General features: G+C 41.4%; 2 protein-coding genes across 3 annotated transcripts in view; both read left to right on the forward strand.

The window, feature by feature from the left end:
• The first annotated feature begins 4168 nt into the window (after window positions 1-4168).
• LOC139028381 (uncharacterized) lies at window positions 4169-9263 on the forward strand. 2 transcript variants are annotated; one of them, XM_070445628.1, is made up of 7 exons: window positions 4169-4659; window positions 4740-5381; window positions 5880-5948; window positions 6147-6252; window positions 6585-6623; window positions 7558-7640; window positions 8601-9263. In XM_070445628.1, exons 2-4 carry the CDS (start codon window positions 5220-5222, stop codon window positions 6237-6239), a joined length of 324 nt encoding a protein of 107 aa, XP_070301729.1. In that variant the 5' UTR covers window positions 4169-4659; window positions 4740-5219; the 3' UTR covers window positions 6240-6252; window positions 6585-6623; window positions 7558-7640; window positions 8601-9263. The 2 variants fall into 2 exon arrangements, with proteins under 2 accessions (XP_070301729.1, XP_070301728.1); XM_070445627.1 differs by lacking the exon at window positions 6585-6623 and having other exon boundaries at window positions 4173-4659.
• A 1401-nt stretch (window positions 9264-10664) lies between these two features.
• LOC111970128 (testis-expressed protein 264) overlaps window positions 10665-25287 on the forward strand; it is a 140867-nt gene continuing 126244 nt past the window's right edge. Inside the window, exon 1 of the mRNA XM_023996650.3 lies at window positions 10665-11744. Coding sequence (XP_023852418.1) covers window positions 11487-11744 — 258 coding nt within the window. The 5' untranslated portion in view covers window positions 10665-11486. The remainder of the gene's footprint in view (window positions 11745-25287) is intronic.

A 25287-nucleotide genomic window follows, 5' to 3' on the forward strand; every position in this document is an offset into this window, starting at 1 on the left:
TAATTCCCTGAAAAAGTTGCCATACAGGGGGCTGTTCGATGCTAATGCATTGTGTGTGGTCAGTGACAAAAAAATCTCAATGTGATCCATTTTTAAATTCAGGCTTTAACAGCTTTTCAGAAATCAGCTGACTGGATTTGGGAGAAGAGAGAAATGGGGAAGGTTGGGCGAGTTGCTGTGGGGGGTTGATAAGAGAATTTTTGTTCTCAGGTAATAACCTTTTTATTATATCTGGAGTCTGCAACCAGAATTTGTAAGATCTGGTCGAATGAACAGACGGAGGCCAGCTACAATAGATAGTCAAAAGGTTTATTCAGAGAACTTCTAAAGTCAGGATACAAAACAATTCATTTATACTGACTTCTCACGCCACACATTCACACAACCATACGCACACACACACACGCACGCACGCACGCACGCACGCACGCACGCGGCACGCGACGCAACAGCACGCACGCACACACCACCACACACACACACACACACACCACACACACAGCATGCATACAAAGACGCAACACCTGTCCTGCTCCAGCCGCCAGAGATTAGTGACCTTGTCCTTGAGACATACTCCCTGTTCTTCCCCAAATTCTTAGTCAGGTCGGCACAAGCTCAGACAGTCTGTGTTTATAATACAGACATATTGTTTTACCTAATTCTGACTAGACTATACATTTTTGATTATGATGTTATACATTCTAATCACTTTCATACAATTATATGTTTCAGGGCGGAATATTCTAATCATTCAATTAACCGATAATTCTCACCTAACAGGGGTGCAGTGCTGTTGACCGGTAGGGGTCAGGTGGAAAGTGGCCAGCCGTGGAAAAATGCTTATTGAAATTTTCAATTATAGTGGATTTATCGGTGGTGACAGAGTTTCTTATTCTCCATGGACTTTACAGTGTCTCAGAATTTTTTGAGTTTGTGTGAAGGAAGCAAATTTCTGCTTGAAAAAGTTAGCCTTGGCTTTTCTAACTGCCTGTGTATATTGGTTTCTAACTTCCCTGAAAAGTTGCATATCACGGGGGTTGTTCGATGCTAATGCATTGTGTGTAGGTCAGTGACAAAAAATCTCAATGTGATCCTTTAAAGGGGTAGCCAGGTGGAAAGCATGGCCAGCCGTGGAAAAATGCTTATTGAAATTTTCAATTATAGTGGATTTATCGGTGGTGACAGAGTTTCCTTTCCTCAGTGCAGTGGGCAGCTGGGAGGAGGTGTTCTTATTCTCCAAGGACTTTACAGTGTCCCAGAACTTTTTTGAGTTTGTGTTGCAGGAAGCAAATTTCTGCTTGAAAAAGYTAGCCTTGGCTTTTCTAACTGCCTGTGTATATTGGTTTCTAACTTCCCTGAAAAGTTGCATATCACGGGGGCTGTTAGATGCTAATGCATTGTGTGTAGGTCWGTGACAAAAAAATCTCAATGTGATCCATTTTAAATTCAGGCTGTAACAAGGGGTGAATACTTTTCTGACGGCACAGACCTACAGACCTACCTTATCAAGGACGGTAAATGTCCTTGATAATGGTTGGTACGGTCGTTGTCGATAATTTTTGTTTTATCGGCCCAGCTATATGCATAAGTACAAGTACTTTTTGAAAATGAAAACACTTCAAGTAGATCATGTACGGCTAGTAACACTGCAGCAGACACCTGCATGTTTCAACTCAGCCTGCTGTGCTGGGAATGGAGTAGACATGCTATGGTTCTTGCCTTTCTAATGGGAGTTTGTGTATGTGTGTGTGTGTGTGTTTGCAGGCTGCCCTCTGATCCTGACTGACATGGATGTGGTGGAGAAGTCAGAGAACCTGTCCAAGCCTAGTAGAGAGTTCCTCTTTGGCCTGCTCTTCCACACCATCAACTGGTTTAGAGAGGTCACTACAGCTCTTTCTTAGACAATGGGGTAATGGGATGTCTTAGACAAGGGATTTATGGTCTATAGCAAGGTGTGGACTCCATTCATATGGCATATTTGTGGATCTGTCTTATCTTGCATGTCACACCGATAATTCACTCTTTATGTTTCCCATGTTCATGTTACACACCTCTCCCGCCCGTATCTGTGTTTTCATGTTTATGTCACCTGTATCTACAGTTGAAGTCGGAAGTTTACATACACCTTAGCCAAATACATTTAAACTCAGTTTTTCACAATTCCTGACATTTAATCCTAGTAAAAATTCCCTGTCTTAGGTCAGTTAGGATCACCACTTTATTTTAAGAATATGACATTTCAGAATAGTAGTAGAGAGACTGATTGATTTCAGCTTTTATTTATTTCATCACATTCCCAGTGGGTCAGAAGTTTACATACACTCAATTAGTATTTGGTAGTGTTGCCTTTAAATTGTTTAACTTGGATCAAACGTTTACGGTTAGCCTTCCACAAGCTTCCCACAATAAGTTGGGTGAATTTTGGCCCATTCCTCCTGACAGAGCTGGTGTAACTGAGTCAGGTTGTAGGCCTCCTTGCTCGCACACACTTTTTCAGTTCTGCCCACCAATTTTATATAGGATTGAGTTCAGGGCTTTGTGATGACCACTCCAATACCGTGACTTTGTTGTCCTTAAGCCATTTTGCAACATCTTCGGAAGTATGCTTGTGCTCATTGTTCATTTGGAAGACCCATTTGCGACCAAGCTTTAACTTCCTAACTGATGTCTTGAGATGTTGCTTCAATATATCTACATAATTTTCCCTCCTCATGAAGCCATCTATTTTGTTAAGTGCACCAGTCCCTCAAGGTAGGCCTTGAAATACATCCACAGGTACACCTCCAATTGACTCAAATTATGTCAATTAGCCTATCAGAAGCTTCTAAAGCCATGACATAATTTTCTGGAATTTTCCAAGCTGTTTAAAGGCACAGTCAACTTAGTGTATGTAAACTTCTGACCCACTGGAATTGTGATACAGTGAATTATAAGTGAAATAATCTGTCTGTAAACAATTGTTGGAAAAATGACTTTTGTCATGCACAAAGTAGATGTCCTAACCGACTTTCCAAAACTATAGTTTGTTAACAAGAATTTTGGGGAGACTCCAACCTAAGTGTATATAAACTTCCGACTTCAACTGTATCTATCGACACTTGACTCACGAATCAAATTAGCTCAGTCTGATCTCATCTGTTTTACCAATGTATTTGTCTGTGTTTACTCAACTCACCTGCTTGTGTGTGTGTGTGTGTGTGTGTGTATGTGTGTGTATACACAGGTTGTGAATGCATTCTGCAGTCAGAAAGAACCTGAGATGAAAATGAAGGTGGTGACTCGTCTTCAGAACATCACCTACCTCCAGACTCTATTGGACAGGACTTTGGCAGGTATAATACTGCACTGAAACAATACTATAATAACGGACAGGAAATTAAAATGTCAAATGCATTTTATCAACATTTCTCTGATCAAAATGTTTAAATATTACATGCTTTGAAAATGTGAGAATTCCCATGGACTGTTAATTTGACCATTCCAGCTTTTGGGTTTCAGAAATACCTGGCTATGCTCCTCCTCTAGCCAACTTTGATGGGGAGAGTACAGAGGGAGTTCCAGCGTCTAGCTCCACTGTTGTTCCAAAGAAGGGAAAGAAAATATATATTTTTAAAGCTTTTCCTGAGATGAGATTCAACACTTATTGTGGTGGTTATCTTGCAGAGGGTACTGGTAATAAGAGGAAAGCCCCTGCTAAGAACTCAGCAGCAGACAGCTCTCAGCTGGAGGAGGGCACGGAGGCAGAGGAGACCCAGCAGGTTAACACACACTCACCTCTGACCTCTCACCTTTGTCACAGGATGTGACTTTTACATACAGTACTCTCTTTTCCAGGGGAGTAATTAAATGATATTTTATTGTCTTCCCTCTACCCCTGTTCCCTCTATCCAGAGAAGGAGAAGGTTCAGGAGGCCAGCAGGCCAGGGGTCAGTCTTGTGTCCTACCGTCCCTTCTTCAGGGAGCTGGACATGGAGGTGCTGCAGTGTGRCCTGCTCTCCCGGCTCTCTGCTGGACAGTGAGCTCCACAGCAAGGTAGGACACCACGCAGCCCAGAGCCTGGACATATCACACACAATACTCCCTCAAGGTTGTGCTCTTATTCCATTTGAACTCTACCAATTAAATAAAATTACTGAATTAAACAATCATAATAAGTGTTAGGCATTTATCACATTCTCTGAATTGACTCAGTTAACGCCAAATTGTCTGCAACCTTGTAGCCTGTATACAGTGGGGCAAAAAAGTATTTAGTCAGCCACCAATTGTGCAAGTTCTCCCACTTAAAAAGATGAGAGAGGCCTGTAATTTTCATCATAGGTACACTTCAACTATGACAGACAAAATGAGAAAAAAAAATCCAGAAAATCACATTGTAGGATTTTTAAGAAAATAAGTATTTGGTCACCTACAAACAAGCAAGATTTCTGGCTCTCACACACCTGTAACTTCTTCTTTAAGAGGCTCCTCTGTCCTCCACTCGTTACCTGTATTAATGGCACCTGTTTGAACTTGTTATCAGTATAAAAGACACCTGTCCACAACCTCAAACATAGGCCCTTAGGGCTCTCACCTGCAACAGAAGAGCCCTAAGGACATCGCTGTGTCCAGCTGCTGCCTACCCTCTGCACTCACCTGGAGAACTGCCACAATCACTTCCAGGTACTTTCTGTCTCGGCACACATTTAGTTCATTGTTGTAGTCCCCCTTTGTGACTGTCTTTCCTGCTGTGTAAAAACCAGGGGGTGGTGGACTCCCCAGGTCTTGATGTGAAGGAGCACCAGCTGCTGTCCTCAGCCTACCAGCTCCTCCTACAGGTCCTACACACCACCTTCAGCTGGTCAGTCACACTTTAACACAACACCACCTGCACACTCCTGCCTTTCAGGACAATATCATCACAGGGTTTGGCAACTGTGGTTTGGCAACTGTGGTCCTGGAGAGGTTGGTGTTGGCTTCTTTTGTTTCAGCTCAGCTCTAACACACCTGATTCAACAAATGGGAATCAGGTGTGTTATTGATCTGCAACAAAAGCCTGCAGCTATTGTGTGTTAGGTCTGGTTTTTCCCAACCAGAGCACCATGGCCTGCTGAAGAGAGCTCTGGGACTGCTGGCTGACCGTTTGAAAGAGGGAGGGCCTGAACTGACCTTGGACCAACGCATCAATTGAGAGGTGAAACATTCCCTATCAGATCACAGCCAGTGTTGTGTGTGTGACAAGTATGGTGAAGCGGTTCTCCCCTATCTCTCTGGTCTTCAGACACAGCTTTAAGTACCTGCTGAACTTCCACAGTGCCCAGCCTCAGCATAGCTCTGTCTCTCCCAGCTGCTCACCACGGTGGCTGAGAGAGGAGGGCACCAGGCTACAAACAGGGAACAGACTGGTAAGACACACACTAAATCAATGTCTATAGGATTGATGCAACAGTAAAATGGACTGTATCAGGATCAATTTCAATTCAGTCAATTCTGAAGATGTAATGATATCCTGAAAAGTTGCATTTATTTTCAATGAGGATCTGTTCAGTATATAACAGTCTCTGCCTCTAGCAACTAGCCCGGCAGTTCCTGTGCCAGGAGTGGGTGACTTCGAGCGGAGACAGAGAGAACCAAAGACAACGGGACTCTCCTCAGCTGTGTCTCACATGTATTCACTGATGTAGCGCAGTTAATGAATTAAGGTGGCCATTGGGTGTCAGTATACCACAGACATTGGAAAGGGGAATTTACTTTATAGGGGAGACCCAACCATCTTGTAACCTCATTTATTGTAACTCTTCTCCTGCTATTGTGGTTGCCATGCTCCCCTGGCTGTAAGGTGAATAATACTATTCTGTGTTCATGGTGTGTTTGTTCCCTTCTCATTCCTGTTGTTCTATAAGGGGATGATGGGAGAGCTTGAGAAGGCTGTGAGGAAGATTCACCCTGTCAGGCACAGTGACAGCACTGAGGTACACCAGTTACACAAATGGACACATACACAGACAGGCACAGAGGAACTGCCAGTAGAGCAGATGCAAGCTAGTGAGCGCTAGTAGACGTTGTGCAGTGACTATGATACGCTTGTGTGTGACTGCATACATTCAGCAAGCATTAGTGCGTACTCGGTGTGATTTTATAATGGGACATTTACCCATTTCTGTGTCCAGGTGAAGAGTGAGAAGCTGCTGTCATGGAACCTGGCTGTCAGAGACTTCCACATCCTGGTCAACGTGGTCAAAGTACTGATCTGTTTGCACTAGGAGCTTGTCATGAGTGGGTTAACCCTTATTCAAACACATGATGTGTCTAGTATGTGTAATGGTTGTTCAGTTCCCTATGGAAGATGTATTGCTGGAAATAGCATTTAAATGACTGTGCCCACGCCAAACGAGAAGCATGTAAACATGTATTCCCCCGGGTGTTCTGCCTCTCCAACACACACTCTGGCTGGAGGGAGATCAAGCCATCTGTCATGCTCTACTGGCTCCAGTGCAGTGGTTTGTGTTTGTGTGTGCATGTGGATGGGCTCTCTGCTGGCTGGGTTTGGGTGTTGAGAAGCTAGAGGTAGTCTGTGTATTGTGTCACCTCCATCTTCTCCTTGCCAGGTGTTTGACAACAGACCCGTGCTCAATGTGTGCCTGAAGGTGAGTCTCAGTACATTGACACTGGCTCTCGCTGCCACAGTGTCAGACAGATTCCATAACTATTATATTACCAGTCTTTTATGTTGCTAGTATGGCTGTCTTTTCCTGGTCTTTCCTGAACCTGGGGATGCCATTGTTGGATTTCAGTTTTAAAAAGCACAAGATACAATACAAAATACTGAGGGCAAAAATACTAGAGAATGGTTTATTTAAAATTCAATAAGGCAACATTACATGGTGTTAATAGCACCTAATGCTGAATTATTTGACACAATTTACAATAGTCATCAATACATAATACACAATAAAATCTACACTACCGTTCTAAAGTTTGTTTTTGAAAGAAAAGCACCTTTTTTTTTTTTTTGTCCATTAAAATAACATCAGAAATACAGTGTAGACATAATGTTGTAAATTACTATTGTAGCTGGAAATGGCAGATTAAAAAAAAGAAGGAATATCTACAGAGGCCCATTATCAGCAACCATCACTCCTGTGTTCCAATGGCACGTTGTGTTAGCTAATCCAAGTGTATCATTTTAAAAGGCTAATCATTAGAAAACCATTTGGCAATTATGTTAGCACAGCTGAAAACTGTTCTGATTTAAAGAAGCAATAAAACACTTTTTTTCGTTACTACATGATTTCATATGGGTTATTTCATAGTTTTGATGTCTTCACTATTATTCTACATTGTAGAAAATAGTTAAAATAAAGAAAAACCCTTGAATGAGTAGGTGTGTCCAAACTTTTGACTGGTACTGTATGTGTAACTGATAGGCGTGCACACACATTTAAAAATATTAACATGTAGTATGTAAATTGCAAAGTCTTTTGTCTAATGTCTTTGTGTCGGACCCCAGTAAGACTAGATGTCGCCATTGGTGTTGGCTAATGGGGATCCTAATAAATCAAATAGATGCCTTTGTTGCAGGGTGAGGAGATCCTCTCAACGCTCAAAGGGGTTATGAAGAGGAGTAAGGCTCCCTGCTGCCTCAGGAGCAGTCAGAAGATGAGGTACTGGCCATAATGAACTTTTGAAGCTACTGAGTTAAATGTAATTTCTAAAATAATTTCTCTCTTTGTTACATATTTGATTGAAACACTATTCTAAATTCCCATAAGGAAAACAGACAAAAGCTTTTATGTGGCGTTTTATAGTCTTTAATTTTCTGCAAGCTTTCTGTCTATTGTAATCACATTATATTTGTCACATGCGTCGAATTCACCTTACAGTGAAATGCATACTTACAAGCCCTTAACCAACAATGCTGTTTTTAGAAAATACCAACAAAAAAAGTAGAGGATAAGAATAACAAATAATTAAAGAGCAGCAGTAAATAACAATAGTGGGGCTATATACAGGGGGTACCGGTACAGAGTCAATTGGTCAATGTGCGGGGGCACTGGTGTCGAGGTAATTATGTACATATAGGTAGAGTTATTAAAGTGGCTATGCATAGATAATATCAGAGAGTAGCAGCAGCGTGGGGGGAAAAAAAGTGGGTAGCCATTTGATTAGCTGTTCAGGAGTCTTATGGCTTGAGGGTAGAAGCTGTTTTAGAAGCCTCTTGGCGCTCCGGTAATCTCAAGAACAGTTCGATTTGTAGAGGATCATTATGTAGTGAATATTCCCTTACAGCTGTCTGTAAACCTCAAATGGGAAGCTGTGTGTGGAACACTGGGCTGATAAGATACGTTGTAATGTTTTTGTTCCTAGCTAATCATTACTGGCTAGATCCAGAAAACAACAGTGAGGCATGTTCAGGCGCACTGAACCATGTTGTTAGACAGTAGCCTTCTATTCTACACTAGGGGGGGATTTGCTGTACAATACAGCATCCTTCTAAAACACTGCTCAGTTTGTTTATCACACATAGCTGCTTCCTCTGCTTGCAAAGTGAGATGTTTTCCTGTCTAATGCCCTGCTGTGGCAAAATTAGAGAGCTCAAACAAATGTTTTACTGTTTATTTCAGGCCCAGGAGAGTGACACTGAGGAGAGGAAGAATGGCAACAGGAAGGAAGAGGGGGTTAACGATGAAATTGCAGATGACTCGGATAATTAGGACAATGTGTATGAATACTRTCGACTCTGAACTCTTGACCTTTGTGTCAACAAACTAACCTTGCATATCCCTTTGCCCCCTCAGATAGGAATAGGTCAGGGAGAACCAAGAGAGGATTCCTAGTGCATTGCTGCCATTGAGAAAATGGACAATTAGGGGATTACTGTGGAAGGAGGGGTCACTATGTTAGTGGATGTTCAAAACACTGCAAAAAGCATTAGAGTGCTGCATTTTTTTTAAACACTAATGGCTGAGAAAGGGTATCTTATGATGTTTCGGAAAGCTGTTGAATGCAGAAAATGTATATTTACTTTGAAGATACAGTATGTTGCAACGAAATACTTCAATTGTAAATATTATTATTCATGTATATGACTCTCTTTAAATATTTTACAGATTTTCTCTTTAAATATGTTAATCAAGTTTTGCATGTTTTAAAGTAACTGCCTAGTTAAAATCTCACTTAAAAGTTAACGTTCTGTTAACTCATATCCAAATAATGTTGTTGACTCGTCATATACTCGTATTTGTGGCCAAAGCATCAATTGGAGAAGAAACACTTTAAAAAAACAACACCTCAAACAGACCGTTTAAAAAATGCATGTTATTTCCTCATAGAATATGTCATCTCCCTGAGGATGAGCTGGCCAATCAGCACTCTACTAATATTTTTTTAATGACTGGTACATTTACATTTAAGTCATTTAGCAGACGCTCTTATCCAGAGCGACTTACAAGTTGGTGCATTCACCTTATGATGTCCAGTGGAACAACCACTTTACAATAGAGTAGGCTGGTACGGTATACCAGCCTGGTAACATAGACTAGACATAACATAGTAAACGTAAATCCGGAATGCTCCAATTAGTATGATATGTTACGTTTGGTATGGTTAAAAAATGGGGTGGGTGGGTAGGGACATAACACAAATGTCTAGTGTAACGGATGTGAAATGGCTAGCTAGTTAGCGGGTACGCGCTAGTAGCGTTTCAATCAGTTACGTCACTTGCTCTGAAACCTAGATGTAGTGTTGCCCCTTGCTCTGCAAGAGCCGCGGCTTTTGTGGAGCGATGGGYAACGACGCTTCGTGGGTGTCAGYTGYYGATGTGTGCAGAGGGTCCCTGGTTCGCGCCCGTGTAGGGGCGAGGGGACGGTCYAAAGTTATACTGTTACACTAGCAACCCAAAGGTTGCGAGTTTGAATCTCATCACATACATCTTTAGCTTTTTAGCAACTTTTCAACTACTTAATACTTTTTAGCTACATTGAAATGACTTAGCATGTTATCTAACCCTTCCCCTAAACTTAGCCCTTTAGCTAACCCCTCCATCCCCTGACCATAACCCTTTAACCACACTCCTAAACTTAACCCTAACCTTAACCATAGTGCCTAAGTCCTAGCCTAGCTAACCTAACGTTATCCACCTACCTAGAATTTGTAACATATCATACGTTATACAAATTTGTAACATATAATACGAATTGTAATTTGTAACATAATACGAAATGGGGGAAGGACAATCACAAATTAATACATACATTATGAAACATATCATATGCTGTATGGAGTGTCTCGATTTACGTACAGAATAATACAAAATGCTCTGAGACCAGGTTGCAGCAGGTGCAAGTCTGGCAATTTTATCCCCATAATGCAACATTTTGAAAGGCGGTGACCTACAATGACAAAAGTAATCCGTTCAACACGCCCCATGTACGCATCTCTTTGGTCAGGGAACCTACGAAGTTTACACAACCATAGTGTAACAGGATGCGGTTGTAGTCTCGTGGTAATATATTTTAGCTACTTTAAAATAAATGGCACCTGGACTAGCCAACCAGTCGATTGATAGTGTAATAATAATGCACAAATGTTATGTTATTTTTATGATTATAGCTTCGTCGAAAAGGGACACCCCTTCATACGAGGCTAGATGGTTTATCCGGGAAGCATGTTCCTGTGTTTAGGGAAATAAACTGTGTTAGGCTATATAAGGCTACCGTCCTACCACAGATGAGCAATGAGCCAGATATCTCACCGGATGTATACATGTGAAGCATCCTGTTGGCGTTTCAACTCACTACCAAATATGATGAGCGGAAGCCCAGTGGCCGGCAGTGGGAGAAGATGGAGCGAGATGGATTTTGGCCAAGATTCTGCAAATTTTCTCATCGATGAAACATTTGATCCGCATATAGTTTTCTGTTTCCAAAACTAAAATTGGTAACAAACAGTGGTCTGCGTTTCGTATAATGTACCCTTTGCCAAAGTTTCTAAAAATTGCGACGTATAAAAGGAGTGCAAGGGCGGGGTGAGTTACTGCACATGCGCACTTCAGAGTAGGCGTTCCCTAACGAAAATATGCAAATAAMTTATAAAACGCGCCAATAGGATCTCACTAGCTTGTGCTTGGCTCTGCCCACCTCCGTGCTTGTGCTGCAGACTATGATTAATTTGTTCCATTGGAAACGACAGGCTCTGGTCTATCTTGGGTTAGTTATAAAAATCTTTCGTCCTACCTTCAGTTATCACGGAAAATCGTATGAATGCAAACAACAGTTGTACGGATGATTCTCGTTTTTACATCACAAGCAATTCATATGTATCTTCTTTTCAAATGTCTGGGATGTCTTATTCATGACGTTTGCGCTTTGTAGTTTGTAGACTGTCCGCAAATTTGTACATTCCGAGGAGGCTCTTCTTGACACTTCATATAGAGCTTGATATTGTCAAAACAGAACGTTTCACTTGGAAGAGGTTGAGTTGCATCAGTGGCACCAGTGTTAGTGTAGAAAATGTCTGACTCTATTATTTTAGCACTGATAGTGTTTCTCATCTTGTGTTTGATTGTAACGGTGGTTGCAGCTGTTGTGTACTCTGGGCTGTTCACTGAGGTCAATATCAAGACAGGGTCGCCTTATATCAAAAACGTTACTATTGCCTACAAACTCCATAAAGGACCTTATAAAGATTGTGGTGGAGCCTTCACAGAGACTGTCAGTATTGGGCCAAAGCTCAATACCATTCGTGTGTCCTACGATGACTCCACAGAGGTAAGGCACCTGAAGTGTGTGTGTGTGTGTGTGTGTGTGTGTGTGTGTGTGTGTGTGTGAGAGAATAAATAACTCATATAAATAAACTGTCCTCACTTTCAGATGTTTTCTCACTGGCCACTCTTTTCAAAGGGACATGCCTTGAATCCAGAGAGCTGAATGTGAATTCTGATTTGGGAGCATTAATAAAGTCAGCTGTACAATGCCATGTTGCACAGCTGATGATTTCCCCCCCTATTGTGGTTCCAGTTTACTTTGGCATTAGCATACAACTGACTCAAATGTCAACGAGATGGGCAAATCCTCCCTCCTATGGGTCAGATGAGAACTGAACTTATGACACTAAATATAGTCTAGTAAGTACACCCTGACTAGTATTTATGCAGTTCTGTTCATTTTCATTTATAGTGCTTGCGGGGAACTTCTTCTGACACAGTGGCTGTAAGAACAAACTGTCTTGAGGGTTGTTCCTAGGCCAGTGTCAGGCCTCCTTCTCGATGCCCCACTGTTTAGTAATTTTACACTGCAACAGTTCGTGGAGTATCATTGTTACATCCTTGTTAATATTTTACTATACCTGTACTGTAATGCACCACCTATAAATATACAGCTGCGAACTGTATTTTTATGGATTCAGTCCTTACATGAGCCTGGGTGTTTAGTCAACAAACTGTGGCAGCCACACAACAGCTGCCTGTTAGATAGCCTAGATGTGTACTGAGATCATAACTGATGATAAGGGCTGAACACAGGCTGGGTGGCGAGTGGGGAAGGCTGGATATGCTCATGTGACCCAATTGTAATAGGAGCAGACAGGCTACAAGAGAAACAGGTTGAAGATTACATTTGTGATGTGAAATTCCTGCAAGACCAGGAGTGAAAGTAAGCCAGAACGGTAAAGCGTACCGTAAAACATGAGCCTATCACAATAATTAAAACATACACTGAGTGTACAAAACATTATGAATATGTCATGAAAAGAGCAAGAACTGACCAGGCGAATCAAGGTAAAAGCGAATCAAGGTAAAAGCTATGATCCCTTATTGATGTCTCTTGTCAAATCCACTTCAATCAGTGTAGATAAAGGGGTGGAGATGGATTTGAAGAAGGATTTTGAGAAGCCTTGAGACAATTGAGACATGGATTGTGTATGTGTGCCAATCAGAGGGTGAGTGGGCAAGACAATATGTAAGTGCGTTTGAACAGGGTATGGTAGTAGGTGCCAGGCGCACTGGTTTGAGTGTGTCAAGAACTGCAACGCTGCTGGGTCTTTCACATTCAACAAATCAAATGTATTTATATAGCCCTTCGTACATCAGCTGATATCTCAAAGTGCTGTACAGAAACCCAGCCTAAAACCCCAAACAGCAAGCAATGCAGTGTTAAAGCACGGTGGCTAGGAAAACTCCCTAGAAAGGCCAAAACCTAGGAAGAAACCTAGAGAGAACCAGGCTATGAGGGGTGGCCAGTCCTCTTCTGGCTGCGCCGGGTGGAGATAACAGAACATGGCCAAGATGTTCAAATGTTCATAAATGACCAGCATGGTCAGATAATAATAACACAGTAGTTGTCGAGGGTGCAGCAAGTCAGCACTCAGGAGTAAATGTCAGTTGGCTTTTCATAGCCGATCATTTAGAGTATCTCTACATCCTGCTCCTGCGGTCTCTAGAGAGTTGAAAACAGCAGGTCTGGGACAGGTAGCACGTCCGGTGAACAGGTCAGGTCAGGCAGAACAGTTGAAACTGGAGCAGCAGCACAGCCAGGTGGACTGGGGATAGCAAGGAGTCATCATCCCTGGTCGTCCTGAGGCATGGTCCTAGGGCTCAGGTGCTCCGAGAGAGAGAAAGAAAGAAAGAGAGAATTAGAGAGAGCATACTTAAATTCACACAGGACACCAGATAAGACAGGAGAAGTACTCCAGATATAACAAACTGACCCTAGCCCCCCGACACATAAACGACTGCAGCATAAATACTGGAGGCTGAGACAGGAGGGGTCAGGAGACACTGTGGCCCCATCCGATGATACCCCCGGACAGGGCCAAACAGGAAGGATATAACCCCATCCACTTTGCCAAAGCACAGCCCCCACCCCACCTGAGGGATAACTTCAACCACCAACTTACCATCCTGAGACAAGGCCGAGTATAGCCCACAAAGATCTCCACCACGGCACAACCCAAGGGGGGGCGCCAACCCAGACAGGAAGATCACGTCAGTGACTCAACCCACTCAAGTGACGCACCCCTCCCAGGGACGGCATGAAAGAGCACCAGTAAGCCAGTGACTCAGCCCCTGTAATAGGGTTAGAGGCAGAGAATCCCAGTGGAGAGAGGGGAACCTGCCAGGCAGAGACAGCCAGGGCGGTTCGTTGCTCCAGAGCCTTTCCGTTCACCTTCACACTCCTGGTCCAGACTACACTCAATCATATGACCCACTGAAGAGATAAGTCTTCAGTAAAGACTTAAAGGTTGAGACCGAGTCTGCGTCTCTCACATGGGTAGGCAGACCATTCCATAAAATGGAGATCTATAGGAGAAAGCCCTGCCTCCAGCTGTTTGCTTAGAAATTCTAGGGATAATTAGGAGGCCTGCGTCTTGTGACCGTAGCGTACAGTTTCTCGTGTCTATCAAGAATGGTCCACCACCCAAAGGACATCCAGCCAACTTGACACAACTGTGGAAAGCATTGGAGTCAACATGGGCCAGCATCCCTGTGGAATGCTTTCGACACCTTGTAGAGTCCATGCTCCGATTAATTGAGGTTGTTCTGAGGGCAAACGGGAGGGGTGGAACTCAATATTAGGAAGGTGTTCTTAATGTTTTATACACTTGGTGTATATTCCAAGAACTGTAGGCTATTACACTATTTATCATTACCGCATGTCAGTCGGATGACAAATGAGCGAATAGACTTAAACTTGTGGAATATGTTCCAAAAATGTGTTCAATGATGACACTGAAATTTTGTCAAGGCAAAGATGAGTGGCCGAGACAGTTGCCCGCGGACAGAAGTGTACGCATCATTTCAGGTTACAAGACTTGTGTAGTAGGCCTAATGAATAACAATCACCAAATTTCATTCAAAACACTTTTTGGTGTTTTGAAAGGGATGTCTCTTTGGCAGAATTATTTGAGTGTAGTAGCCTAGTAGTTGGAGTAGTAGATTAACTGAAGTCTGGACACTGACTGTAGGCCTCACATTAGGGCTGGGCGGTATACTGTATTTTATGATATTCCGGTATTGATGCAGGGACCGGTTTGGGTTTTTACTCTACCTTCTATACCGGTATTTGAATATTTAGTTTGTTAAATGTGATATGCCATGTGTAATGTCAATTTTTATAGTGTACTTCGCTACTTGAGTCATCTCTCTCCGCTCTTTCTCGCCGTGCTACTTTCCACACAGAACTAGCCACGCCCCCTGTCACTCAAGGAGCGCATTTGATGTTCCTCAACCATGACACTTGCTTTCAGTCTGCCTGGTCAATGCAGCACATGCAACAATGTTGATGACAATAATGCTGTTTTGACTTTGCTTCATAATATAAATCCACTAGCGTTATATAATGACACTATTAGTTTGTGTTTCTTACATCAGCAAACAGCTAGTTTGTCTTTTGTTAGCAAGTTACACTAAATCTTGTGAGATGCTAATTGCTAGCTTGTAAATATACTGAGTAAGAGCAAACATAGCTAGCTAATACAGCCTGATAATATCAGTGATGGTATAGACCTAAATCAGCATGTTGTTTGTGCCACCGTATCTTCTAAATCAAAGGGGAATATGCAAAGCAAGAATATGATAGTTACATGAAGTAGCTATGAGAAAACATGCAACGTAGCCAAAGCTTATAGGGTCCCCTATCAATCAATCAATTTTATTTTATATAGCCCTTCGTACATCAGCTAATATCTCGAAGTGCTGTACAGACACCCAGCCTAAAACCCCAAACAGCTAGTAATGCAGGTGTAGAAGCACGGTGGCTAGGAAAAACTCCCTAGAAAGGCCAAAACCTAGGAAGAAACCTAGAGAGGAACCAGGCTATGAGGGGTGGCCAGTCCTCTTCTGGCTGTGCCGGGTGGAGATTATAACAGAACTATGCCAAGATGTTCAAAAATGTTCATAAGTGACAAGCATGGTCAAATAATAATCATGAATAATTTTCAGTTGGCTTTTCATAGCCGATCATCAAGAGTTGAAAAACAACAGGTCTGGGACAGGTGGCGGTTCCATAACCGCAGGCAGAACAGCTGAAACTGGAATAGCAGCAAGGCCAGGCGGACTGGGGACAGCAAGGAGTCACCACGGGCGGCAGTCCCGACGCATGGTCCTAGGGCCCAGGTCCTCCGAGAGAAAGAAAGGAAACACTTATCAACACTAGTTCCTACCCTGTCACAATAACTCCTCCCTGGAATTTTAATTCGTTGTCATCGGAAACAACACTGTTTTCAAAGTGCCCACTATTATATTCTAACTATAGAATTAGAATAGTCATTCTATTTCCATGATTCCAACAGTTTTGCTGTAATTCGCAAGTCAAATCGTAATTGCAACATATGGTTAAAAATAAGTTATGGATTATTTGCCCATATCGTGCAGCCCTACGTGACAGTGTGGAAATTCTCAATTGAGCAGTGGTGTAAAGTACTTAAGTAAAAATACTTTCAAGTATTACTTATTTTTTTAGCATCTAATTTACTTTACTATTTTTATTTTTGACAACTACACTACATTCCTAAAGAAAATACTGTACTTTTTACTCCATTTTCCCTGACACCCAAAAGTACTCGTTACATTTTGAATGCTTAGCAGGACAGGAAAATTGTCAAATTCAAGCATTTGTCAAGAGAACATCCCTGGTCATCTACTGCCTCTGATCTGGAGGACTCACGAAACACAAATGCTTTGTCTGTAAATTATGTCTGAGTGTTGGAGTGTGCCCCTGGCTATCCGTAAATACAAAACAAAAAAAAGAAAATGGTGCCATCTGGTTTGCTTAATATTAGGAATTTGAAATTGTTTGATACTTACGTACATTTTATCAATTACATTTACTTTTGATACTTTAGTATATTTTTAACCAAATACTTTTAGACTTTTACTCAAGTAGTATTTTACTGTGTGACTTTCACTTTTAATTTAGTAATTTTCTATTAACTTATCTTTTACTTTTACTCAAGTATGACAATTGGGTACTTTTTCCACCACTGCAATTGAGTGCAGGAAATGCAGAAATAATAAAAGTGCTGAAATTTGTTTTAGTTGAATTGAACAGTATTCAAAAATCAGAATGGAGGAAGACTCATTGAAATCACTTAGAATGTACAGTTGAAGTCGGAAGTTTACATACACCTTAGCCACTCAGTTTTTCGCAATTCCTGACATTTAATCCTATCACATTCCCAGTGGGTCAGAAGTTTACATACACTCAATTAGTATTTGGTAGCATTGCCTTTAAATTGTTTAACTTGGGTCAAACGTTTCTGGTAGCCTTCCACAAGCTTCCCACAATAAGTTGGGTGAATTTTGGCCCATTCCTCCTGATAGACCTGGTGTAACTGAGTCAGGTTTGTAGGCCTCCTTGCTCGCACACACTTTTTCAGTTCTGCCCACCAATTTTATGTGGGATTGAGGTCAGGGCTTTGTGATGGCCACTCCAATACCTTGACTTTTTTGTCCTTAAGCTATTTTGCCATAACTTTGGAAGTATGCTAGGGGTCATTGTCCATTTGGAATACCCATTTGCGACAAAGCTTTAACTTCCTGGCTGATGTCTTGAGATGTTGCTTCAATATATCCACCAAATATTCCGTCCTCATGATGCCATCTATTTTGTGAAGTGCACCAGTCCCTCCTGCAGCAAAGCACCCCCACAACATGATGCTGCCACCCTCGTGCTTCATGGTTGGGATGTTGTTCTTCAGCTTGCAAGCCTTCCATTTTTCCTCCAAACATAACAATGGTCATTATGGCCAAACAGTTCTATTTTTGTTTCATCAGACCAGAGGACATTTCTCAAATAAGTACGATCTTTGTCCCCATGTGCAGTTGCAAACCGTAGTCTGGCTTTTTTATGGCGGTTTTGGAGCAGTGGCTTCTTCCTTGCTGAGTGGCCTTTCAGGTTATGTCTAAATAGGACTCGTTTTTACTGTGGATATAGATACTTTTGCACCTGTTTCCTCCAGCTTCTTCACAAGGTCCTTTGCTGTTGTTCTGGGATTGATTTGCACTTTTCGTACCAAATTACGCTAATCTCTAGGAGACAGAACRYGTCTCCTTCCTGAGCAGTATGACAGCTGCGTGGTCCCATGGTGTTTATTCTTGCGTACTATTGTTTGTACAGATGAATGTGGTAACACCAGGTGTTAGGAAATTGCTCCCAAGGATGAACCAGACTTGTGGAGGTCTACAATCTTTTTTTCTGAGGTCTTTTTCTGAGATTTATTTTGATTTCCCCATGCAAAGAGGCACTGAGGCACTGAGTTTGAAGTGAAATTATCTGTCTGTAAACAATTGTTGGGAAAATGTGTCATGCACAAGGTAGATGTCCTAACCGACTTGCCAAAACTATAGTTTAACAAGAAATTTGTGGAGTGGTTGAAAAACAAGTTTTAATGACTCCAACCTAAGTCTATGTAAACTTCCGACTTCAACTGTATGTGTTGCCACCCTAGGATTACTCAGTACTCATAAAGCAAATGTAGAACCTTAATTATTCAAAAACTAAAAATATCGTCATACCGTCCAATTTAAAAAAAAAARAATACCGTGATATAATATTTTTGCAATATCGCCCAGCCCTACCTCACATTTTTATTTGATTTATTAGGATCCCTATTAGCGGATGCCAATAGCGATAGCTAGTCTTACTGGTATCTGAAACAGTGAAAAATATATTAAAGACAAAATAATTTCCAATTTAAAAACGTAGTGTGTGTGCATCTATCAGTTAAACATCCGTGTCAGTACATACACACAACAAGTAGGTCACATTGGGGAGAGGGCTTGTGCCGTCAGGTGTTGCTTTATTCGTTTTTTAAAAACAAGGTTTGCTGTTCACTTGCGCTATATAAGATGGAAGGGAGTTCCATGCACTCATGGCTCTGAATAATATTGTGCGTTTCGTTGGATTTGTTCTTGGGAACTGTGAAAAAATCCCATGGTGGCATGTCTGGTGGGGTAAGTGTGTGTGTGTCCGTGCTGTTTGTAAGTTGACTATGCAAACATTTTGGAATTTCCAACACATTCATGTTTCTTATAAAAACAAGAAGTGACGCTGTCAGTCTTTCCTCAACTCTCAGCCAAGAGAGACTGGCATGCGCAGTATTAATATTAGCCCGCTCTGTTCTGGGCCAGCTGCAGCTTAACTAGGTCTTTCTTTGCAGCACCTGACCATATGACTAGACAATAATCAAAATTAGATAAAACTTGGTCTTGCTTTGTGGAGTGTGGTGTCAAAAAAACAGAGCATCTCTTTATTATGGACAGGCCTCTCCCCATCTTTACAACCATTGAATCTTTATGTTTTGACCACGACAGTTTAACACCAAGTATTTTAGTCTCCTCAACTTGTTCAACAGCCACAATATTATTTTTGGATGCAATGTTCAGACATTCACAGAAGTAGCTACAGCATAACACAACCTTACAAACCGGAAAATGTAGGCTACATTTGTCATAGCGATAACTGAGGAAAGATTGACATAAAAACAAACATGGCAGCACGCACAAACTACTCATTGTCGAAGGACTTTAGATTTCTAGAAAGCGTTTTTTTCTATCAATTATTTCTATCAATGGTGAGCTCACCTGTTATGTGATTAATTATAAATAGTAATTGCTATTTACTAATTCAAATTGTAGTTTCTGTCAGCCGAGAGTTATAAAATTATGGTCATAACAGACAGAAACTACAATTTGAATTAGTTAATAGCAATTACTATTTATAATTAATCACATAACAGGTGAGCTCACCATTGATCGAAATAATTGATAGGAAAAAACGCTTTCAAGAAATCTAAAGTCCTTCGACAATGGGTAGTTTGTGCGCGCTGCCATGTTTGTTTTTTCGCATCAACCAAAGATGATAATAAGAGGAGACGATGAGTTTGGACTGTTTATAGTATGCATGTTGAAGGGGGTGTGTCGTCTACGATCATTCACTTCCCTTTATTCACTTCCGGAAGTTTACCCGAAAGATGCGTGAACCATTCCTTCACCTCCTTTTGTTATAACATCTTTGGTCTGAGAGACGTTTATGTGACACCCAGAATGCATTGTATAATGTCAACAAACATGGCGCCACACATAGCTGGCAAATAGCTTATCATTAGCTCATTATAATCAGTACAACCTTCAAAAAAGTATTAGGTGTCCATTACAATCTATGCAATATTCAGAATGCATTATTTGTCAACAGTACTTGAAAATGTGATTTAAACTGTAAATACATTATGCTCCATACTTACTGTATGTGCCTACAGTAGAAACGACAACACGTTTTACAGAAAATAAGGAACTTACTTTTATAGGAACGTACACATGTCCAAAGTTATTATTTGTAAGGAAAACAACAGGGACGGCAATGCGAGCACCAGACAGAAAATGTATGTAAATTAATGAGGAGGCAGGAACTCACCTCAATTCAAACTTTTGATCGAAAATACAACTTGGTCAATAATATCAAAGGCTGCAATGAAATCTGAAAGTACAGCTCCCACAATCTTCATATTATCAATTTCTTTTAACCAATCATAGAATGGACCTATCCCAAAATAAATACATGTTCATTCTGAACAGAACCATCACCCCCCCCGTTCCGTTACACAGGTCCGACCTGAAGTTTTGTTCTGAACCGGTTCGAACCAACAAAAAGTTATGTTTTATATCGTTCCATTTTAAACCTAAGATTTGTATTTACATTTAGCTCAACATTAAATTACTTCACCAATCAGTGCGGCTAGAGTATCTTGCTATGGAGCAGGCAAGCTATTGGACAGATGAGTGTAGGGCGCAAGATGCAACATACATTTTCTGGAGAGAGCGAGAGACGATGGAGGAGGAGGCTTTGCTTGAAGCACTGGTAATCTTGTTGTTATGACATGCATTATCTGAATTAGGCCCACAGAATTATACCAACTGAGGAGCGACTTCTATGAAGGAATTTATAATGTCTGAACTTCAAAAAGTTGGTTAGCTAGCTAACAAGCTTCTGTGTGCAAAGTGGCACCAGAATTAAAATAAAAACAATTTACCTTTTTGTACTTTATAAATCCAATTTGAAACGTGAACTATAGTAGCTTTTTAAGTAGCATTGAAAAGGTTACTCCAGTCTTCTCTAATATAGAAAATCTCTAATTTCTGAATCACGCTTGTAACTTCAGTAGGCTACAGTAGACTGTTTTTCGGAGGGAGGGAGGGGCAGGTAGCCTACACACAGAAGCACTGGCAAATATTTTCAGCAGGCAGGCAGACACTGGAATAAGTTTCTGAGTGACAGAGTGAGGGCTCTTGTGGGACTAGAAAAAAATGTCCAGAACATTATTAACTGGTTCACATGCTTTTAAAATAACGGTTCTGTTCCGAAACGGTATAGGTTACTTTCATTCTGATTCTGTTCCTCAACATTTTTTGTTAATTTCTGGTATTCGGTTCTGTTCCCTGAACCGGTTTCAACCACTGCAATTTAGCTGGTACACATTTACATTTTTATTGGATTGAAATTTTAACTTCTAATTACTACCACAAAGATGGCCTCCGGTTCCCCTACCATCGAATATCAACTTAAATGATCATGTCTATTCTATGATCTATATTTCTATGATTTCAATAGGTTTCCTATGGAGGATTAAAACAGCAGATATTCCCATTCAAGTCAACCTTCTCTGATGTGTGACATCAAACTGTCTTTGTGGTAAAGAATGTAAGAGGGGCGCTGCACCATCTTGTGGACTGGCTGCGCCACTATGTAATCATTGTCCAGGCACCACACCATAATCGAGTATTTTTGCTCTAGATTGCAGGAAATGGCAGTTTCAACAACAGGAGTCCAAAGGGGGGCACTTGGTCACGTCCCTGACCAAGGCCCTTCTTCCCTGATTTCTCAGTTTGGCCGGGCGTCCAGCTCTATGAAGAGACTTGGTACTTCCAAACTTCTTCCATTTAAGAATGATGGAGGCCAATGTGTTCTTGGGGACCTTCAATGCTGCAGAATTTTGTTGGTACCCTTCCCCAGATCTGTGCCTCGACACAATTCCTTCGACCTCATGGCTTGGTTTTTTGCTCTGACATGCACTGTCAACTGTGGGACCTTATATAGACAGGTGTGTGCCTTTCCAAATCATGTCCAATCATTTGAATTTATCACAGGTGGACTCCAAGTTGTAGAAACAGCTCAAGGATTATCAATGGAAATGCACCTGGGCTCAACTTTGAGTCTCATAGCAAAGGGTATGAATACTTATGTAAATAAGATAATTTTTTWAAATGATCAAACATTTCTAAAAACCTGTTTTTGCTTTGTCATTATGGTAGATTGTGTGTAGATTGATGAGGGAGAAATGTAATTTAATACATTTTAGAATAAGGCTGTAACGTAACAAAACGTGGGAAAAGTGAAGGGGTCTGAATTAGGGATGCACGATATTTCGGTGAACATATCGGAATCGGCCGATATTAGTTAAAAATGCTAACATCCGTTATGGACTGATGTCTAGTTTAATGCCGATGTGCAAATCCGATGTCAAAGCTGACGTGCATACCAATATAACGTAGGTACATGCTGTAATGACCCCACGTAAAATGTTGCACTACACGTGCAACACAGCATTCCTAACCTAGCCCACAATGTTTGCTGTGTGGATCGAGCAGTCAACAAGTCATTTGAAAGAGTAAGAACATTTCAGCGAGACAACTCAAAGGCGAAATCCATCAAAGCCAAGAGAATGGAATTCATTGCCCTTGACAATAAACCGTTTTCTGTCGTGGGTGATATTGGCTTTCGCTGACTGGTCAAACACCGGTACACACTACCAAGTGCGATATTTTTCAGATGTTGCTCTACTGGAGTTACACTGTAATATTGTCACTGCTACTAGCTTGAATCAAATCACATTTATTTATATAGCCCTTATTACATCAACTGATATCTCAAAGTGCTGTACAGAAACCCAGCCTAAAACCCCAAACAGCAAGCAATGCAGGTGTAGAAGCACAGGGGCTAGGAAAAACTCCCTAGAAAGGCCAAAACCATACTATGGAATGACGTCTGGGTCTTTGCGTGTCAAAAAAGATACAGTAGCACTGTAATTGATGTACAAAAAAGTCTGCAAACACCGGCCACAAACGATGTGTTTACAATACCGTGTTGGTAATAAAGCATCATTTGTTCAACCGCAACTTCTGGGGTAGCTAGCTTTAGCTTCGTACCTAGCTAGTGTAACAGTATAACTTTAAACCGTCCCCTCGCCCAGACACGGGCGCGAACCAGGGACCCTCTGCACACATCAACAACTGACACCCACGAAGCGTCGTTACCCATCGCTCCACAAAAGCCGCGGCCCTTGCAGAGCAAGGGGAAACCCTACTTAAGTCTCAGAGCAAGCGACGTAACTGATTGAAATGCTAGTAGTGCGTACCCGCTAACTAGCTAGCCATTTCACATCCGTTACACTCACCCCCCTTTCAACCTCCTCCTTTTCCGCAGCAACCAGTGATCCGGGTCACGGCACCAATGTAACAGTATAACTTTAAACCGTCCCCTCGCCCAGACACGGGCGCGAACCAGGGACCCTCTGCACACATTAACAACTGACACCCACGAAGCGTCGTTACCCATCGCTCCACAAAAGCCGCGGCCCTTGCAGAGCAAGGGGAAACCCTACTTAAGTCTCAGAGCAAGCGACGTAACTGATTGAAATGCTAGTAGCGCGTACCCGCTAACTAGCTAGCCATTTCACATCCGTTACACTAGCACCAATACAACCAGCCTGAGAACAGTGACCAGTAGAAACTTCAGCCATTTTCATTATTCTTAGCAATGATTTAGGAATCCTTGTGAGTAAGTATTAGCTAGGTAGCCACTTGTTGTTTGCCTATTGAAATTGAACTTCAGTTCATGAAAATAACTAGCTAGCCAGCTACTTAACCCTGCTGCCCAAAGGTAATGTTATAAGCAGCCAGCTAGCTTCATCTGGCTTGTGATGCTCGACTGGACCGGGTTATGTGTTTGTGAAGCTAGCCACAATAAGGATTAGGCACAATAGTGGAATTTGCAGTTTGCCTTCAAAATAAAAGTATGTCATTGACCGTGATGCAAATGAATACAAGTAGAATTATGCCATACGTTTATTTTGAACGCTAACCTCAATGTCCTCTTGTGGCTAATCCTTATTGTGGCTAGCTTCACATAGATAAAAACGGTCTCATAAATTAGGGTTATTTTAGATGATGACACCTATATTGTTAGCTAGCTAAAACAGTTAGCTAGCTGAAACAATGTCCTTTTGCTATGTCTTTAGGGAAGAACATTGTTTGCATCCATGAGCTAGCTAGCTTTTTTTATGACCAGCACTGTAGGTGCGCGAGACAACTTTACCAGCATCATAGCATAAGTATCGATGAGTCATTGTAACATGAAATACAAGTGGTAGTGTAATCAATGTGTAATAACTACGTAAAATATGTATGACTGTCTTCAATTATTATGTGACGTGCAGTCATTCAGGTCCTGATTGGTCAACAAGCTTATTTGATGTCTCAAATAAGCTTATCTACTGGTCATTGTTTTCTTTTTTGACACGCAAAGACTTAAACGGCGTTCCATAGAAATCCTGATTGAGAATGAAACGACTGAACAAATGAACAACGAAATAGCACAGCAAGTAAGTGAAAGAATTATGCAAGTAAGTGAAAGGTTTTGATTATGTTTTCCTGGTAATGGGGACATGCATAAATGCCAACAAAATAACTTTTGCGTGTGTGTCTGTAACCTTTATTTAACTAGGCATTTCAGTTAAGAACAAATTCTTATTTACAATGGCGGCCTTCCCCGGACGACGCTGGGCCAATTATGCACCGCCCTATGGGACTCCCAATAATGGCTGGATGTGATACAGCCTGGATTCGAACCAGGGACTGTAGCGCCGCCTCTTGCACAGAGATGCAGTGCCTTAGACTGATGTGTGTGTGTTAACTATTTAACTGTACTAGAATGCTTAAAAGGCCATTAAAATTTTAAATATCGGTATCGTTTTTTTTGGGCAACGAAAATATATAATATCGGTATCGGCCAAAAATGTCATATTACTAGTCTGAATTCTGTTGCCTGTTTGAGTGTTTGTTTAATAGCCAACTCATTCTATGAGCAACAGTCCTCTGTGAGCACCAACCACAAATTGTTTGTCGGATAAACAATTTCGAAAATTTGGCTGTTTTTAATCTTTGCTATGCTGTAATAAGGGCTTTACACTTTTTTAAAATTAGAACAGCCTCTCTTCTATTATTTATAATTGATTTAGTGTTCCAAATTGTCAAAAAATAAT

The sequence above is a fragment of the Salvelinus sp. IW2-2015 genome, linkage group LG11, assembly GCF_002910315.2.
Source record: "Salvelinus sp. IW2-2015 linkage group LG11, ASM291031v2, whole genome shotgun sequence".
Classification (NCBI taxonomy): domain Eukaryota; kingdom Metazoa; phylum Chordata; class Actinopteri; order Salmoniformes; family Salmonidae; genus Salvelinus; species Salvelinus sp. IW2-2015.